General features: G+C 41.5%; 1 protein-coding gene across 1 annotated transcript in view; it reads left to right on the plus strand.

Moving 5' to 3' along the window:
- GRIN3A (glutamate receptor, ionotropic, N-methyl-D-aspartate 3A) overlaps nucleotides 1–14,586 on the plus strand; it is a 165,136-nt gene that overhangs the window by 99,375 nt on the left and 51,175 nt on the right. The window contains exons 6-7 of the mRNA XM_005859834.1: nucleotides 2,945–3,060; nucleotides 12,062–12,213. Coding sequence (XP_005859896.1) covers nucleotides 2,945–3,060; nucleotides 12,062–12,213 — 268 coding nt within the window. The remainder of the gene's footprint in view (nucleotides 1–2,944; nucleotides 3,061–12,061; nucleotides 12,214–14,586) is intronic.

Here is a 14,586-nt window from a genome sequence, read left to right on the forward strand (position 1 = left end):
CAGAATGGCTGGCTTTGTGTTTCTCAAGATCCCTAGTAATGGGCCCCTAAAACAATCTTATGGACTTTAAACTAGAGTCTAGAGAGAAAGCCCAGTGCTCTCAAATTTGCGACGTTATATATGATGCTCAAATACTATGAAATGGTACTTTTAATTTTGCAAAAACATTAGAGTCCCTCTAAGACACCGAGTTAAGTGCTCCTTGGCCTCCCCGCTCCTCCTCTGTATTCTCTTCTTCAGGCAAAGTCATGGCTGAGAGAGAGAATAAGATGTCAGGGAGATAATAGTGGCTTCCAGCTAGGTATCACTGGCTGACAAACCAGGTTCTTCTGGCACAAACGGGTGTGATGGGCCACTGGTGCTCTCCCCAGCTCCACCTCACTCAGGGCATTTCATTTATTCTGGAAGCTTCACCTGAGCAGGCCCTAGTGCTCAGAGTTGACCCCACTCCAGCCTGGAGAGAAAAAAACAGGTAGAAAGGCAGGTGCAGATGAAGAAGTTGAGGCCCAGAATAAGCAACTTGCTCATGGTAATACAGCTAGCAAGTGGCAGACTCAGGACTAGAATCAGGTCTCTAGAATCCAACCACAATAGGCTGGTCTAGGAACCATAACAGAAAAGTAGGACCTGGATGGTCAAAGAGTAGTCCGTGTTCCAGCAGCATCCGTGTTCCACTTGTGGCCTAGTCACTGCCTGAGCTCTCAGCCACCACTCCAAGCAACTGCAGTCCTCATGTTACCTACCTGATATCTCAGAGCCCTGACCTGCAGGGCCCAACCCCTGGAGTCCTCTGAACAGGAAAGGTTCCTCCTGTGTGAAGCCTGTCCCTCCCTCTCCTATCAAAATTCCCCTGGGCTTAGTCCTACTCACTTAGGGCCCTGATTTCTGAGATGATGCTTTTCTTAAAAAGTAATCCCTATTTAAAGTATTCATTTCTTTTAGTATGTTTACATATGACTATGTTTTGTGTTTTATGTATTATGAAATGAATGTTCAAAAAGAGCACGAGTCTATAATGAGAGAAACCCCTGGAGGCTCTACCAACTGTAAGGATGATTCAGCCAGACTAGAAGCTGCTTATACCCAGCTCACACCCAGCCACTTCCTCACCAGTGGCTCAGGGTCCCATGAGAGTCTGTGAGCTGATTGCTTCTTGCCTCCCCATGTAATAGAGACCTGTCACAGCCAGCCGCACTTTGCAGTCTGAAATCAGTAATTATTTAAGGATACCACTGAGAGTGGACCTCACGAATTACTTGTTAGGAAAACTGAGCCCCAATTTTTATTGCAACCAAAAATATTTGCAGAGTATTGGTAAATGGTGACTTGTTGCTCTATAGCTCCCAAGGTAAATTCTGCTAATATAGTGGTAAAACTTCGGAGAAACATCTTTCAATTCCACTTTTTTATTTTTATTGCCAAGATTCCATTAAGGTTCCTCATCCTCAGTTCCTAGGAGAGCCCTTTCTGAAGCTTCCCACAGCCGTAGAGCTAGGAGATGTTCTTCATTTGGGGTAAAGTTAAACATGGGCCTCATTGTACATTAAATCCAACACCCTGTGGAAAAGGGGATGGATTGTGAATTGGTGATTCTACTTCCTGGAAGAATAGAAGGAGGAAGCAATTGTCACTGGCACCAAGGAGGAACTTGACCTACTTACTATATGTCCACGTGTGCCCCAGACAAAGCCATCCGTGTAAAGATGCACATCTGCCCAATGATGAAACTTACAGTCTGGGACTGGCTTTCTCTTTTAGATCTTGATGGGCCCTGGCCATGTTCTCTGTATTGAATTCCAACAGCCTCATTTCTGGCTCTAAGTAAGGAATGACTGAGCCCAGATGGGACAGAGACGAGTTGTTTTTGCCCAGCTGTTTGGACAACCCTGAGAGTCAGAAAGCCTTTCTTAGATCAATGTATGTCCACATCTTTCCAAAAAGGATTTGAGGAGACTGAAAACAAGAGTCATTGCATACAACTTAAACAATTCTCTGGGAAACTCCCCTTTCCTCACCCTCCCCCACTTTGTAAGTGGGAGCTCCTCTGGACCATCTCTGGGCCTGGATCCAAAAAATGGGGGGAACACAGAAAGGACACACAAGGCATCTGTTGGCATCTAAATCCCAGCCCATGGCCGACTCACTGATACTATCCAGGGACACCTGCTTGCATGATTCTTGCCAGAACTGCTTCCTGGGATGAGAGTGAGACATGAATCTCTGGAGATAAATTAATAAAACAGATTTCTAAGATCTATCACAGATTATTCCCTTTGCATTTATTGAAAGCTAGCCTGTAGACTTTAAAGAGACCTTAACTCCATTTCCCCCCAGGAATGCTAGATCTCTTATTTGCATTTCCTTATATCTCCTCCTAAATGTGAAATAATACCTGGTCTCTGAAAAATAGGATAGTGATCATGACAGAAAGAAATAAGAATATCCACATGCTGATAATGAACCCACCTAGCTCCAACACTTACTCGCTATGTAACCTGGATCAAGTTACTTTGACTCTCTGAGACTCAATGTCCTCATCTGTTAAAATGGGATAGTACCACCCACTCGTGATTTCACGTGAGTGATGAAACTTATGGAGAATAATAAATACAATGCCTAGCACACAAAAAATCCTCAGTCAGTGTAAGAGAAATGAACCTTCTTGTTCAATTCAGAGTCACTCTGGCTCTTTTATTGGCTCTAGAAGTAATGGTGGATAAACCCGTTGGAAAGAGGTCATGCTCTCTCATAAGAGAGGCTTTCCCCTGGTCTCTTCTCTACAGGTCAGTGAGATGCCAACAAGGCTGAGTCAGCAGCTAGCTAGCTCTTGCTGCCCTTCGTGTCTAGGTTTCTGTCCCCTAAACAAAAGCCAGCCGTCAGCCTTAGTGCTTCCTGTTCATTAAGGAATCATTTTTCACTTTTCTTCTCTTGGTCTCAAATGTAGGAATGATCCAGAGAAACTAGACGCCTTCATCATGGACAAAGCCCTTCTGGATTATGAAGTGTCAATAGATGCTGACTGCAAACTTCTTACGGTGGGGAAGCCATTTGCCATAGAAGGTATTAATCAGTCACTCTTAATTCACTCTTACTCGGGATGTGCTCATTTTGCCAACCTAGCAAGTCACAAATGCCAAAGTCAGAGGCAAAATGCTATTCATCTTCCCTGGTGTTCATTTTCAACGCATAAGCACTTAGCTATTAAGTTGCTGAAGTTAGGAATTTATTTTTCACCTACTCCACAAACATGTATTTACCCACTGTTAGGAAGAGGGGGAAAAAAAAAAGAAAACATTGTTGTTACTCAAATGATGTTGCTGCAGATACCTGGGAATGGTGGCATAATGTCATAAATGGGGAGTCCAATTTTAAATTGATCTTTATTTTCCAATGGCCAAATACTATAATGAATCTGATGCAAAAAAACTAGAATGATTGCATTTTACCACTGGAAGGACCCCAATGTTGATCTAACCCAGTGGTCGGCAAACTGCGGCTCACCAGCCACATGCGGCTCTTTGGCCCCTTGAGTGTGGCTCTTCCACAAAATACCACGTGCGGGCGCGCACGTACAGTGCGATTGAAACTTCGTGGCCCATGCGCAGAAGTCGTGCGCGCCCGCAGCTAGTATTTTGTGGAAGAGCCACACTCAAGGGGCCAAAGAGCCGCATGTGGCTCGCGAGCCGCAGTTTGCCAACCACTGAGTAACCTAATCTACTCACTTTATACACCAGAAAGCCTGGGGACGTTACATCACTTTTTCATAATCACAGTTAGGTGATAATACTGGAATTAGAATCCCAACCTCGTGGTTCTTAAATAAATGTTTTCCTACTAGTTGGAAAACAAATAGAAAAAAATCTCATTCTGTAGCTTAGTAACCTTAAGAGTACTAAACAAAACCTTGTTTGGGACCTCAGGTTTGCCTCTCTCCCCACTGGCAGCAAACTTTTGCTTCCAAGTTGATCAACCAATCAATCAAACTTCAGGACCAAAGAAGGATTGCTTTGTCAGTAGCTCCTTTCATTCTGGACAACAGTTGATATATGGAGCTGGTAGTTTGAACCAGCAAATTTCATGTCTCCCAGCTCCCAGCTTCCCTCCCCTGACAGTATACCCTGACCCTCAAGACAGCCATGTTCACTTGTCAGAAAACACTTCAACTTGAAACAGTCCCAGGGCAGGTGTCCAAGTCCTGTTTCCATAAAACTGTACTTTCCTGTATGTTCACTAGTGCAGTGAGACTATTGTGATTCCAGTTTTCCAGCTATAGCTGGTCTCTGTCTCCCCTAAACACATCAGCAAATTTTGTACTTAAGTCTTTGCTTTTGTGATGAATGAGAATATAACAGCTGATGCTATTTCTTCGTGCCTTCTCCTCAGAAAAAAAATCAATCTCCTCTCCAGGCAAAGTGACCTCCACCTGAACCAGGGATAGAATTCAGGAAGAGAGAGATTACATGGTAGTGGTCTTCTATTAAGGCTGCAGTCTGAGCCCAGACAGCGTGGCTCAGTGGTTGAGCACCAACCTATGAACCAGGAGGTCACGGTTCGATTCCTGGTCAGGGCACATGCCCGGATTACAGGCTCGATCCCCCACGTGGAGTGTTCAGGGAGCAGCCAATCAATAATTCTCTCTCATCATTGATGCTTCTATCTCTCTCTCCCTCTCCTTTCCTCTCTGAAATCAATAATATATCTTAAAAAAAAAAAGACTGCAGTCTGAGATAGCAAAGTCACAAAAAGAAAAGAAAAAGAAGAAAGTTTAAAAACCCAAAGAACATTTATTATATAACCCCATTTTGATGTAGCAATGGAAAATTCCCATTTTTGTGTGTGTGGATTCTGCAGATACAGAAGGGATGTTACTTTCTTTCTGTCCTAGATTCACTGGGTAATTGAGGTCCCTTCTGCCATTAGCAGCTACTAAACAATGAATCATTGATTGGGGTCATAAGAATGAGGGACTCCACTTCCCACCTTCTCCACTTCAGAGAGCAACGCTGTCTTGTCAAAAGGCTGTGGTGAGATGGCTTGTTTGCCTCTGCTGGACCCCAGTGCCAGATGCCACACAATTAACTCCCGCTGACTCCCTGTTTACATTTCCATCTGAGCGCCTGAGACTTCTCCTCTTGCCATTCTCATCATCTCCAGACACCACAGTGTCTTCAAAGGGGATAAGCACAAAAATGGCCCATGGAAGAGCTCTCCCTGCAAGAGAGCAGAAAAGCTACAGACTTGAACAGAGAGAGCATTCTCATCATCATTGTTGGTTTATTCTGGGGAGGCGGGGAGAGGACGGGGAACTACTGCTGATTTATTCTGGGTGAGGTGCAAATCAGAAAATTTAATTCAATACTGCCCCTGGCAACAATTTCACAACCTAAAAACAGAACTTGGTAAAACACAAAGAGAACTTACTTCTAAGTTATAATCAGCAATGTGATGAAGATACTAGGGAAAGGCTTGATTGCTGCTCTTTGAAAAAGCATGTTAATTTATAGATTTTTAGGAAATCTCTCTCTCTCTCTCTCTCTCTCTCTCTCAAATTTATCTTCATTGTTGAAAGTATTACAGATGCCCCCTTCTTTTTCCCTGTTGATCCCGCTCCACGCCACACCCCCTACCACAGGCCTACTGCAGGGAATCTTTCTCTCTTAATGAAATTTTTAAAAGTATTACCTGCTTTCCTCTAACAACATTTATGTTTCTGGAACTTATGAAAATGTAGACTTTATTATTAATTCATTAGACTTTATGGGCATAAAAATATCATCAAAGCAATTTATGAACAATTTTTACTTACAGGACTGTTGCATATGTCTGGTTCCTTTCACAGGATCTAGGCGTATAACAGTTATGTGATAAATGATGTATTACCCATTACATAACTCATTAGGTTAGATTTGAAATAAGTACTTAATTCAGTCTCTAATGTAGTCATCAAAAGAACCCTGATGTTCTGCATGCACTTTTCCAGGTGCTTAAATGACTTTGGGAACTTAGGAGGGAAAATGGAGTACATTGATTTCTTCACGCTCAATGTACATTCACTCTGTATAGTACTGATATCACACCACCCACCGTGACTACTAAATACACCCCCAACTTCACCATTCACCATTTATTTAGGCTGGAAAGATAAAAGGTGAGGCAAATGAGAGAGAGAGTGGCTCCACGCTGTTTGAAACCTTTTCATGAGTACTTAGCACAGCAAACCAAAACTATTAGGAATTTCAAAGCATGTGGAAAACTTTTGGTCATTTCAAATACTATATACACCAGAGAAAACAACGACATAGTGTGTGCTCTGCGGGTTGGGAAAGGGGAAGAAAGTGTTGAGATAAATGAACACATGTCCCAAATGTATGCATTGGCGTGAGCTGACAATAAAGGTCAAACGAGAAAAAAGAAATGGAACCGCACAGTAATGATTTGTGACCTTTCTGCCAAAGACCTTTGCCCGTTTTTGAGTTTGTTCTCTTACTTGTTCTCCACTAATTGTTGAATACAGTGCTTGGAGCACCAGATGTGAATGTGAGTGCTTGGGTTAGAGCAGAGCTGCTGTTACTCCTGTGCTACGTGGGGTAGGTCTCTTAATCAGGTCTTCAGGTTCCTCATCTGCATAATGGGTTGATGAACAATATATCTAGGATAGGGTTGTAAAGATTGAGTAAAGTAAGACATGTAAAGTATGTACAAGCACATAGAAAGTGCCTAATCAATTATTATTCAATATGTTGAATTAAGAGATTAAGACCAATTCACATAAAATTGTCCCAGGATAGATAGCCTTCAGATACTCAGCTTCTCCCACACACTCTCTCTCCACTTCGATGTGCTGGGGATAAATGAGCCTCATTTTTAGTGTCATCTTTATAGTTAAGACTATTTCAATATGTTCTCAACCATTGCCCCAGAGTAGCTAAATATGGTATTGCAAGGACTGGCTGCAAAACTGAATTAGTCTTTTAGTCTTTCTTCCTGAAGCTTTTTTTTTTAATGCTACCTGAAATCTTATTTTCAAAATATCTATTTTCCAACCACATTTCAGGAAGTTCTCTTAGTCCATGAATTTTTAACTATACATTTCCTAGCCAAAGTATATTTCTACCACTCTTAGCTGAGTAAAGCTGATTTATCCATGGGGAAAAGATCGGGATTCTATTCTGAAAATTGTTCTTTTGGGCTATTAAGCTGTATGCAATTTCCAGGGTGCCTGATGCCTTCATCTTTAGGGTTGAAGGATTCCATTTTGCTTCATCCATCAACCACAAAATAGTCAACCTCGTCTTTATTGCAAAGCCATGTTTCTAATGATAATGAAAGCAGCTCAGGCTGCTAAGTTGAGTCAGCAATTTAAAAAGAAGAATTCTTTGACCAATGAACACATCAAATTCGAAAAGCAACTGATAAAGAGAGGATAGAAATGAAACCTTTTAACTTTTACTATTTTATGTTTCTGAGTAAAATGGAATTTTATGTCTTTTAACAAATACCTCTTCTCATTACCATGTAGCTTTTTTCCTCTTTCTCCCCTTGATAGCTTGTTTTAATTATCTAATAATTATTATTAATGTTAAAAGTCATTAACATGACAATATTCAATATATGCAATAAAATAGAAAATTAAAAAGGACAGTAATCTATTTTTAGCAATCGCAGCTTAACTTTGACATGATGGAGTGGAGTGATTTAAAATTTATTATTTCCTATGTAGCAATTTTTTATAAATGTCTCTGCAACTTCAACATAGCTTTTGCCCTGGGGCAATTTTTATACTTTTGTTGTAGTGCCAAAATTCTTTTCTTAGAATATGTAGATTTATTATAAGTATTAACTTCAGATTTTTAAACTGTCTTATCATGTATTTTTGTCACATCTTCCCAAAATACCATGTAAGAATCAGTCTCAGATGTCTTCTCTCATCCTCTCATATGGTAGCAATCTATCATTCCTCTGAACTCCACAGAGTTTTATCCATTTTCCTCATTGCATCCTAGTCATTATATTTCACCCATATTGAATTTATGCCTTACCTATCTTTTTTCCCAAGAAAAGCCCTGTGACTTCACACCATGTTGTGTAGTTATGTATGTGTGCCTCATCTCCCCATATCACCATGAGCTTCTCATGGCTAGACCGAGTGTCTGATTGAACATGGCAGCCTCTACAGCACTTGGCGGAGTGTCTGATACAGAATGAGCATTCACTACATGTTTGTGGGATTAATGAATAGATGCATAGGTGTGCAACAAATGCTTATCAAGTGAAGAATGAAAACAATTCTGCCAATACTACACTAAGGTGGGCTGAGTAATTTAAGAGGATTTGTAAGGGGAATAATAGAGTCAGGGAGCATCCTTGCTAGTTAATTTCCAATGTATAGATGGCATATCTGTCTATACACACACACACACACATTTACATGGACAAAATATGCCCATGAATGATATATTTGTGTCTGCTGTTGAAAACAAACCACCAGTTTAGATGATTGTGGTTTTGTACTGAACTGCTGCCTAGTTTGGGGGGATCACATCAATATGACTGTGGTGATATGGCCTGCATTGAAGGGGTGGAAATAGCCAAGCATTTCCTTGACTTGGTCGCATGCTATACTAGATACAGTGGACAGAGCACTGGCTTTAGACTCAAACAGACCTATTTTCAAATGCTAGCTTTGCCAACTATGAGCTGTGTGACGTTGGGCAGTTTATTTATTCAGTCTTTAATACTTGAGGAATACATATTCTGCTTGGGTTCCTAAAGGAATTAGGCACACAGTGTGGAATTAGACACACAGTCTGGCACACAGAAGGTCTCAGTATGTTCTAGTTCTTATAATTAGAATTTCAGAGTGATTTCACTGAACTGTATGCCACACTCTAGTACATTATCTAAGTCTATTGCAGTGGTTCTCAACCTTCCCAATGCCACGACCCTTTAATACAGTTCCTCATATTATGGTGACCCCCAACCATAAAATTATTTTCATTGCTACTTCATAACTGTAATTTTGCTACTGTTATGAATCATAATGTAAATATCTGATATGCAGGATGTATTTAGGCAACCCCTGTGAAAGGGTCGTTCGACCCCCAAAGGGGTTGCGACCCACAGGTTGAGAACCACTGGTCTAGTGCATGATCTGCAAAACAGGGTAAGGTTTACAAAAGGTTTATTATAGAGCAGGACTCGGTATATAATAAGCCCTCGATAAATATTAGATGTACTTGTCGTTGTTGTTGAAAACTATTGCCATAAGGGGCTGATTATTATTGTATTTTTATAGTATTTTTGTTAGTTATAGACTATTAGATATAATAGTTTGTAATATATTGTGAAAAAATATAATAATATTCAGCAAACCAGGCCTACTTATTCTGACCATTAACCCGCTTCCACCAGAGAGTTCCAATTCCTCCTACTATATGTTTGTAGATGCCCCAGTTCTTCATCCTCATGGCACTTACCTCAATGTAATAAAATAATCATTGTACAGTCATTGTTTAATATCTGTCTCCCTAATGGAGTGGATACACTGCAACTACAGGGGCCATATCTGCCTTGCTCACTGCTAAATCCCGACCACTCAACACAGTGCCTGTTCAGTGTATTTGTCCATGGAATGAATGAGTGAATCAGTAAGTCAGTGAATATTATTATACACGTGCCTAGGATTGTGCCTGGCATGTAAATAAGTATTGAGTGAATGTATGTGCGACGGAACTGTCAATAGCATTCATTATAAGAAATGTTTCTAAAGAAAACTGCTACATCCTTACAATTACTCATCACAAAAAAATGTTATTTTATGATAACATCTGCAGAACAGGCTGCTCATGTAAAGCCTTTTATTCTCAGTCTCGCCTTTCCAACCAAAACTAGGCACAAAACAGGCCCTCAAAATAGCTTTGTATATTAAAAATTCTAATCATGCTCTTGACATTGTCAACATTTCCTTGACTTGCCATTGTTGAGGAACAAACAAAATTACCAGGGAAAAGAAAACATGCAGCTCTTCAAAACTCAAAAATTTTCTCTGCATTAGTTATGTCTTTTCTTTTATTGGTTATGCACACATCTCAGACCTCATCCTTTTTAAAAGAAGGATTTGTGTAATTTATGTCTCTGCAATAAAAATAGGAACAAAAACTAATCTACTTGGAAATAAATTGTTAAGATACAATAATTATGGCAGGTATTTGTCACCAGTAAATATCTTTGGGCTTGTGACAGCCTTTTAGTTTTTATCTGTGAAAAAGAAAGTAACTATATTTTTAGTTTATCTTCCTCAATTATCTTGAGGGCAAAATATCTTTTTTTTTAAATTCTCCTATTCAATAGCTCAAGATAAAATGCAGGTAATTAGCTCTTCCACATGGCTCATCAAAGAGATTCACAGTGCAGTAACAGTTTGGAAAGCAAATAAAGCCACACAGAGTGAGGCTATAGGGTCCAAGCTGCTTAACAGAGCTGACCCCAAATTCCCTCCACCTGTGTTCCTCCCTCATCCTTTCCCCTGACTCCCTCGCCTTCAGTAACTACTATCCTGGATTTTTGGTTTATCATTTCCTTGATTTTTTTTCTAAATATACTTTAATCACATACATATGAATTCCTAAAAATAGATTGTTTCATTTTGAATCTTTTTACATTTACACAATGGATTCATGCTGTAATTTTCTGGAACTGGCCCTTTTCACTCCGTATCTTTTTTTTTTTAATATATCTTTATCAGGGAAGAATGGAGAGGGAGAGAGATAGAAACATCACTGATGAGATAGAATCATTGATCAGCTGCCTCCTGCACGCGTGGGGATCAAGCCCGCAACCAGAGCATAGGCCCCTACTGGGAATCGAACCATGACCTCCTGATTCATAGGTCGACGCTCAACCACTGAGCCACTGTGACCAGGCTCAGTCCATATCTTATTGCTAAGAGTCATCCGTATTATTGCATGTCGTTCTCATTAATATGTTTCACACTATATAATATTCCAATTGTGTAAATATTCCACAATTTATTTTCCATCCTCTTGTCAAAGCACCTTTGGGTTGTTTGCAGTTTTTGCTATTGTGAACAGTGGCTCTCATAGCATATCTCCTGATGTGCTTGTGGAAGACTTTTTTGAGAATGTACTTAAAACTGCTGGTCTTAGAGTATATAAACATTCACCTATACAAAATTTAATGAGTACTTGAAATATCAAACTGTTTTCCAAAGGGGTCATATCAATTTGCATGACCACGAACAATGTGTAAGTAATCTTATTGATCTGTCTTCTCCCACACTTGGCATTACCAGACTCATTATTTTAATCATTGAAGTTAATTATAAGTTGATATTTTAGTTATGCTATAGCATATGTTTCATGGTCTTATTATTTAAAAATAAACAAAATAAAAGTAAAAGAGGGTCATGCATGACCAATGATGAGACTATGTCATAAGCCAAAGGTTATAATTACAACCCACTTGTGTGTACTTCAAGTCTAGAGCAGGGATGGGGAACCTTTTTTCTGCCCAAGGCCATTTGGATATTTATAACATCATTCCTCGGCCATACAAAATTAACAGCTTGAAAATTAGCCTGCTATATTTAGTCAAACACTTAATTAACTCACCCCTGATGCCATGGCAGGGCCAGGTCAAATGATTTTGCGGGCCTTATACAGCCTTCAGGCCGGACGTCCCCACCCCTGGTCTAGAGGAAGGGCTCTAGCAGAGGCGGATAGGGGCTCCTCACCCTGCTAAAGACCTCAACGGTGGCTTCTAAGAAATATCTTGAAAGGAAGCGCAGAGGCCTTGGGATACAATGCGCCACCTGTATACTATGCACAGCCCATTCCTCTCCTTTCCAGACTCATCTACTCCGAGGGGCAGCAGATCGAAGGTAATCATACCTTAGATACCTTTTGAGTCCTTTGAAGGCAAGATGGTGATGGTTCTCCCTACCCTTGTTACCAGGCCTAATGGCCATGTCACACGAGTGTAGTGGCAACCTCTTAGGAGCCTCTCCGGTGAAAAACTCATCTGAGACTATCTTTTCTCCTAGGATATGGCATCGGGCTCCCACCCAACTCTCCACTGACCTCCAACATATCTGAGCTGATCAGTCAATACAAGTCCCACGGGTTTATGGATGTGCTGCACGACAAGTGGTACAAGGTGGTTCCCTGTGGCAAGAGGAGTTTTGCTGTCACCGAGGTAAGGGAAAACTGCGGATAACGTTAACGCTTTGTACAGCTTTACCTTGAAGAATAGGTGTTGGGTTTTTTTTCAAACTGAAAACAACCAATTCCCTTTTATAGATGTGAAACGAATACCCAGAGATCTTAAGTGATTTGCCCACGGCATACAGATAATCAGAACCTGCTTTCATGGCAATGCTCTGCCTTTACGATGTAATTATAAAGAAACCTGCAAAGTGAGCCAGAAATTGGATGATTAAGATAGGAAACTAAAAGGTGAACCAAGAGCCCCGAGAGCTGAGGCATTTAAAAAAGAAGCCAAATAAACCAGCACAAGGTCAGCCTGACATTTAAAAGAAGAAGAAGGAAAAAAAATCTAAAGCCAACGATAATGGCTTCAAACAGCTTGTATTTACCAATGACGCCCAACTATCTATTTCAACACAGACTCTTCTCCTGAGTTCCAGAACCATGTATCTGATTTCCTATTTGGCATCTCCACGTGACTATCCTAGAGGCATCTCATATTTAACTTGTCAAAAGCCGAATCCTTGATCTTCCTGCCTAAATGTGCTCTTCCTCCCATGCATCACATCTTGGCAATGGTACCTCTGTCCATCCTGTTACTTTTTCCATAAGCTGGCAGGTGTCCTTAATGCCTCCCACGTCTCACCCTCTATATCCATCAACAAACCACAACTCTTATTTCTATAAAATATGCCCCAAATATGCCTATTTTTTGCCATCTCCACGGTCATTACTTTAGTCTCCAAGTCATTGTCCCTCACCTGGGCCACTGTAAAAGTCTCCCCACTGGTCTCTCTGTTTTCATCCCTGCCTTTCTTCAATTAGTTCTCCACATGGTAGATCACTGTTCTGCTTAGGAGCCTGCAATGGCCTCATGTTAATTAGGGAACAGTCTAAAGTACTGAGCATGGCCTGCAGTGCCCTGTGGGATGTGACCCTGCCTAAGTCTTCAGCCTCATCTCATGCCACTTTCTCTTAGATCATTACAGCCCCACCACTGGAGTCATTTTAGGTAGAGATACCCCAGTGGCTTCCCTGCCTTCGGGTCTCTGCACATGCTGTTGCCTCCTCCTCCTTAAATACTCTTCCCCCTGACACTTACCCAACTAATGCCTTCTCATTATAAACTCCCAGCTGAAATCTCCCTTCTTCAGAGCCTGCCATTGTTCCTGATTCAATCTGAATCATATCTCCCTTTATATCTTATCTTATCTCTCACATTATTTCATAGCCCTTAGCATCATTTAAATTTTATTATTCATTAACATATATTTAATCAGTTATTATATTAGTGTAGTTCTCCTTCATTTAGATTATAGGACCTCAAGGGGCAAACATGTTGTTTACTGTTCTGTTCTCAATGCCTGCTTCATAGTAGGCACTCAGTAAGTAATTGTGGAATAAATGAACCAGAGAAACCAAACAATATATATGAGAAGAAGTTGGGAAGCAAAAGGTCAGAACATAAAGCAAGTGTGATATTGGTAGTATATTAGGTTGAATAATGTCCCCCGCAAAGTTAATGTCTACCCAGAACTTCAGAATGTGACCTTATTTGGAAATAGAGTTTTTTCTGAGGTAATTATTTAAGACTAGAGGCCCAATGCATGAAATTTGTGCAAGGAGCTCGGCCCTCACAGGCCCGGCTGCCTCGGCCCTTGCGGCCCCGGCTGCCTTCCAGCCCTGCGGCCCCACTCCCCCCTGGTCGTTCAGGAAGGTCATTCTACCGTCCCGTCTATTTAGCATATTAGCTCTTTATTATCCTATATAATAAATAGGTAATATGCAAATTGACCCTCATGCCATAACACCATCATAAGATGGCTGCACCCACAGTGGAGGCGGGGTTCCCATAACACAAGATGGCTGCGCCCACAGCGGAGGTGGGGTTCCTGTAACGAGCCATAACGAGCAATCAGCAGGGACCTGAGGCTGCATAGCAGCGGGCCGGGTGGGGGGGTACCTGAAGCCACGCTCCCCACCAGCGGGGCTTGACAGAGGACCTCAGGCTGCACCCCCTGCCTGGCAGGGCTTAACAGGGGACCTCAAGCCACACCCCCTGCCCTGCAGGGCTTGATGGGGGACCTCAGGCCGCGCCCCCCACCTCAGTGCCAGGCTGGGGGACCTGAGGGTGTGCCAGGGGATCTGAGGCTGCGCCCCCAACTGGCGGGGCTTGACAGGGTTGGGGCCAGCTGGGTCTGGATCTTACCCAATGGGGTGGGGCCGGCCAGGTCTGGGTCTCGTGTGATTTCGAAGAGCACGCAGATGGATGAGGACTTGACTCTGGGTCCCATGGCACGCCCCAGACTCTGACAGGATAAAGATTTTCATATACATTTTACTAATTTTCTTTCATCTCTGA

This window comes from Myotis brandtii, unplaced genomic scaffold, assembly GCF_000412655.1.
Source record: "Myotis brandtii unplaced genomic scaffold, ASM41265v1 scaffold13, whole genome shotgun sequence".
Classification (NCBI taxonomy): domain Eukaryota; kingdom Metazoa; phylum Chordata; class Mammalia; order Chiroptera; family Vespertilionidae; genus Myotis; species Myotis brandtii.